We start from the raw sequence: 5,285 nt of genomic DNA on the forward strand, positions 1-5,285 counted from the left end.
GCAGACGAGATGAGGAGTTTAAAAGTGAGAAGCTCACCTCTGTCAGCGCAGGGTCTTCTTTAAACACCAACACCAGAGTGTCAGAGGGGGCTTTGGCATCGTCCATGTCCGACTCGGAGGTTATAATCCTGGGTGAATCAGAGGGCAAGGCCAGCCTGTGTGGATGGGTACTGTGATAGACGGAGATCTGATGGAGTTTAACATTTCACTCTCTTTTTCTCTCCCTCTCTCTCTTTCTTTTCTCATAGGCTCGTATGCCTTCTCTGTTTCCCCTCCCCTCTCCAAATATTTCCATCACAGAGTGGCGGTTTCTCACTTTAGTCCCCCCTCCCCTGCCCACAGGGTAGTTTGGTTGGGATGCATTGATTAGCCAGATAAAATGGGAGAGGTGGGATCAATGAAAAACCAGCATCAGTCAGAATAATTGGTGTTCAGCCCTGAGAGCTTATTTCAACCCTTTAAAGGCTGAATAGTGACATTTCTGCAACAAAATGTTGGAAATGTCTACACATATGCTCTGTTTCTTATAATATGCTATTTGAAATGGGCATTTGTGAAAACATTACTGACATCAGGAGCAACATCTGTCTGAACTATTTAGGTGAAAAAATAAAACAAATATGTGACTGCAGTGGAAGAATTTATCTTGAAACACTGTGGATCAGGTTTGAAATGTCTGAATATCAAATGAAAATATTCTCTTAGCTTTTTTTTTTTTTTTTTTTTTTTAAAGGCGTTAAGGAGGTGGGTGATGTGTGAGGGTGCTAGGCAACAGGAGTTGCTGGTGACGTACAAGAGGGAACTCTGGGAGTTTCCTGAGGACTTCTGGGAGCTCGAGTGGTCTTGGCTCAATGGATCAGTTATTTATTTATATCACTCACTTCACTGTGTGTGTGTGTGTGTGTGTGTGTGTGTGTGTGTGTGTGTGTGTGGTCAATAGGGAGCTAAGCTCGGGATATGGGTGGATGGCATTCCCTCATTAAAAACTGAGGTTAATTAAGGGGAAACAAGTGGAAAACTGAGCTTTTTGGGAGGTCGTACTGCTTAAGAATAAGAATTCAAATTAAAATGAGTCATTGATGCAATTTTTACAAAAGTAATGACAATGGGCCTTGTTCGTCTTGCAGTGGCTGCAATGGAAATAAGCTTAATGTTTATATTTTGAACATCCGTCGCCATGCTTTTTGGAATGTTTTCGTGATATGTTTGATTGGTTGCATTTTAAAAACTGTACTTTTCCCTCTTAAAACCACCTTGTACAACGTGCTCTGGCAATGCTGTGTTTTAATATGATCATGCATATAAAGCCTCTTTGAATCTGAATTTGAGTGAAAGAGAGACAGAGAGACAAGGGAAAGGGAGAGAAGATGAAGGAGGACTACTTCATACAATATTTCTGTAAGTTAGTGGTAACTTACTCGTAACCCTGCTTCGTCACTATTTGCCCTCTAACAAGATGGTGGCCATGTATCCTTTCTGTTTTTTACTAGGTGATCCCTGACTGGAAGGACCAGGAGTGGGATGACGAAAAACCCGAGGCCTATGCCGGGATCTTCCACTTCCGGTTCTGGCGGTTTGGTGAGTGGGTGGACGTGGTGATCGATGACCGGCTGCCCACAGCAAACGGAGAACTGGTGTACTGCCATTCCAACGACAAAAACGAGTTCTGGAGCGCATTGGTGGAGAAGGCCTACGCCAAGTAAGACTTCCACTGTGTGTCAAGGCCATGACGTCCTAAACTGACGTCAGAGAACTAGTTGACGAAATCTGACTTGCATTGCATCATGTTGCCTGTCTCTCGGCCAAAAAGTTGCCCATGAACACACCGTAAAGACTACAGCCAACTAGCATGTATGATCTGCACCTGCGTGAGAGGAAATAACTCTTCTCATAAAAACTAAACCAACAAAAGATATTTACCATCCACTAGTCAACAATAACACAAACAGATACTGTTTCAGCTAAAGAACTCAACGGCTAAAAATGTTCATTTCCCTTCTCGTGTTCTGGGCTGAACTGCCAATCAGAGTGATTTTATTCACTGACAGACTCTGACAATTCAACATGCTGAGTCAGCAGAAAACAGCTAACAAGGGCTGACTAGTGCCAGCCATAGACTGTATATAAAGTTGGACGCCCCCCACTAACCCCCGCTATGCCTCAAGTGAGGTGACATCATTTGGAGCCAGAGACTGTGCAGTAGCAATCTCTGCATTGAGGAAGTTCCCGCCAAAACACCCATCTGACCAATCACGAGCAGCCCTGATGAATGCGAGAGCATGGATTGGTTGTCACAGCTGTTAGTCATGGTCTAAAATTCCTGTTTTGTAGAATTGCGTAAGTAATTAAAAGCAAACTTATCATAAAAACAAACTCTTGAACAAACATCAGTGTGATGAGAACTATTTTCAGTGACAGAAACCATCTTTGGGAAAAATTTATTTGGCGTGTTTTTAGTTTGGCCCATGTCCCTAACATGGAGGGGTGGACTTTATGACATATACTGCAGACAGACACCAGGGGGTGCTTCAGATTGAAAAGCTGCACTTTGGGGGAACTGTCATGTTTTCCATCTTTATATACAATCTGTGCTTCCAACCATGTGCGACACAGCACAAAAACTAGAGCGACAGACACTTACCAACAGCTGACCGTCTGTGAGGTGCATGAGGGCCTTTACATACGTGAGTATGTGAGCAGTATTTCTTTCTTTCTTTATTTGTTTCTTTCTTTTCTTTCATTTTTAATTTTTTGTCTGGTATGCTATTACACTTATTACAATAAATGCTGCCTCCAACTGACTGAGTTTAAATGAACTCTAGTACGAGCTTGAAACGTGGATTGAATTATTTGTTGATGTTCAACTGTGGAGAATGAAAAGCTTGATTGCAAGATCAGTGTGTACGATAAGCAGAAGATTTTATGTTGGTTATGTTCTTTCGTACATTGGTGGCGTGCCCCTAGTCCCCCATGATCATTGCACACTTGTATGGATTTAATTTGGGAGAGACTTTTTCTGAAATGTACTCTGATTGTTTGACTGATTGATTTTCTTTTTCAGAGTTTTCTTAAATATGAGGGTGGAGATACAGCAAGGAGTCAGCATGAATAAAATGTATTAATTAAAATGTCCTGTATAAGCACTAATGATTGCTTGTGTGTGTTTTCTAGGATGTGTGGATGCTATGAGGCGCTTGATGGGGGCAACACGGCCGACGCTCTCGTGGATTTCACCGGTGGCGTGTCAGAGCCGATGGACTTGATGGAAAACGGCGTCAAAAATGATGAAGAGAAACGCAATGAGCTGTTTGAGAGAGTTCTAAAAGTCCATGACAGAGGAGGCCTCATCAGCTGCTCGATCCGGGTGAGGAGAGGACAAACGCACAGCTGAATGATTAAATGAATTGATTCAGGAATGATTTACAGACCGACTCACTGCATCATTTCAGGCAACCAGTGCAGCAGAATTGGAGGCCAAGCTGGCCTGCGGCCTGGTGAAGGGTCATGCCTACGCGGTGACGGATGTCCGCAGGGTGAGGCTGGGTCACGGCCTGCTGGCCTACTTCAGGTCAGACAAACTCACCATGATCCGCATGAGGAACCCCTGGGGAGAGAGAGAGTGGAACGGGGCCTGGAGCGACAGGTGAGGAGGAAAGCACCACACACACTGAAGATAAATCCCACAACCTGGACCTTTAACTTTGTTAAACCTGAGCAAATTGTCTTGATTTTTTTCAAAAACATGGGAAGAAGGCAATGAGCGTCTTAACAATAAAGTCCCAAAAATTAACAAAGAATTAGTAAAAAGTTAAAAGAGAATTACCTGAAAATTAGCACAGAAAAAAAACAAAACCAAACAGGGGAATTACCTAAAAGAAAGAGTTAAAAATTCAAAAATATTATATATTCTATAACATATTTTGAATATATGATTCTAATAATCATAAATGTTGTGTCTGGACACGTTCCCCTATTTTGGATAATTTTCTAATATTTTTCTTTCTCTCTCTCTTTCTCTCCCTCTCTCTTTTTTTCAGCATTACATTTCAAGTTGTTTCTTGTCACCTTTTACCAGTTTCTTGCAATTTTCTCATTGCCTTTTACCAAGTTTTTGAAAAGAATTAAACTTTTTTCTCAGAGTTTGAAGATTTAAATAACTGTGAAAGGCGTCTGAATGCAGCACGCGAAAAAAATGATGTACATCCAGGTTAACGTGTCAGTTTGATGTCCTGGTTTCTCTAGTGTCGACATGTTTAATTTTTGCTTTCATGTCTGCCATCCACATTTTACTGATAAAAGAAGAATATGGACTTTTTTTCTGCCTGTTTTTAGCTCTGAAGAGTGGAAGAAGGTCAGTAAGAGTGAGAGGGAGAGGATTGGCGTCACTGTGCAGGATGATGGAGAGTTCTGGTGAGTTTTTGGTTGATGCTGACCCCTGCTGGCAGACAGGAAATGCCTGCATGTGAAGCTTGGTGGCTTTGACCCACAATATTTCTCATTTGCACAAACTACTCCAAAGCAAATGTGTTTTTCAGTATGTGGTGTCAAACTGTGGAATTCTTTAGAGAACGATTTAAAGTGTAATATCAATATCTTTCAGTTAGGGTTAGTGAGGAGAAAATAATTAGACACATATGATGAGTTGCTGTGTGTGGCTTTTGATTCTTTCTTCTCTCTCATTTTATTGACTGCTAAGTAACTGACAGACAGACCATCTTCTTTTATTGGTTGATTTATTTTTGAGAAAGGGGCTGGTAAAATAAGGCTGTCTTCTCCTTGCCCCCTTTAGAAAATGAAATACAATGTAGTAAATAACTTATGGATTGATTTTAACCCTTTAACAGTCACACTAAGCAATGCCTTACAACATTATAGATCATAGCGTATATTAACAAAATGCATCGATTTATTCAGAAAAAAAACATTGTCCTAGTATAATTCCTTGTAAAAAGTGCAAAAGCCAATGTAATATAAGGGAAATCTGAAATAAAAGTCACTTTATACAATAAACATCTAAAAATAAATAAACAAAAATAAACAGATACACATAAAAACAAATCTAGTAAAAAAAAAGTATAAAATATATGGTAAAAAACAAATGGGCAATGTTCTATAATAAAAATCTGAAAAAGAAAGTATCGTCAGAAAATAAACAAATAAAGAAAATACATATAAAAACTAATTAAAATAGATACAAAGAAATGGGAATCAGAGTTTAACGTGAAAATTTCAGGTGAAGATTGGCAAGATATGTGGAAAAATCATCAGACATCCACCAATTCACG

At 40.2% G+C, this 5,285-nt stretch overlaps 1 protein-coding gene across 1 annotated transcript; it reads left to right on the forward strand.

The window, feature by feature from the left end:
• Nucleotides 1-104: 104 nt before the first annotated feature.
• LOC121938484 (calpain-5-like) lies at nt 105-4,414 on the forward strand. The gene is made up of 5 exons (XM_042481727.1): nt 105-167; nt 1,491-1,699; nt 3,172-3,364; nt 3,450-3,643; nt 4,333-4,414. The coding sequence occupies exons 1-5, from the start codon at nt 105-107 to the stop codon at nt 4,412-4,414; spliced, it is 741 nt and encodes a 246-aa protein (XP_042337661.1).
• Nucleotides 4,415-5,285: the final 871 nt, after the last annotated feature.

Source organism: Plectropomus leopardus, unplaced genomic scaffold (assembly GCF_008729295.1).
Source record: "Plectropomus leopardus isolate mb unplaced genomic scaffold, YSFRI_Pleo_2.0 unplaced_scaffold29621, whole genome shotgun sequence".
Classification (NCBI taxonomy): Eukaryota; Metazoa; Chordata; class Actinopteri; order Perciformes; family Serranidae; genus Plectropomus; species Plectropomus leopardus.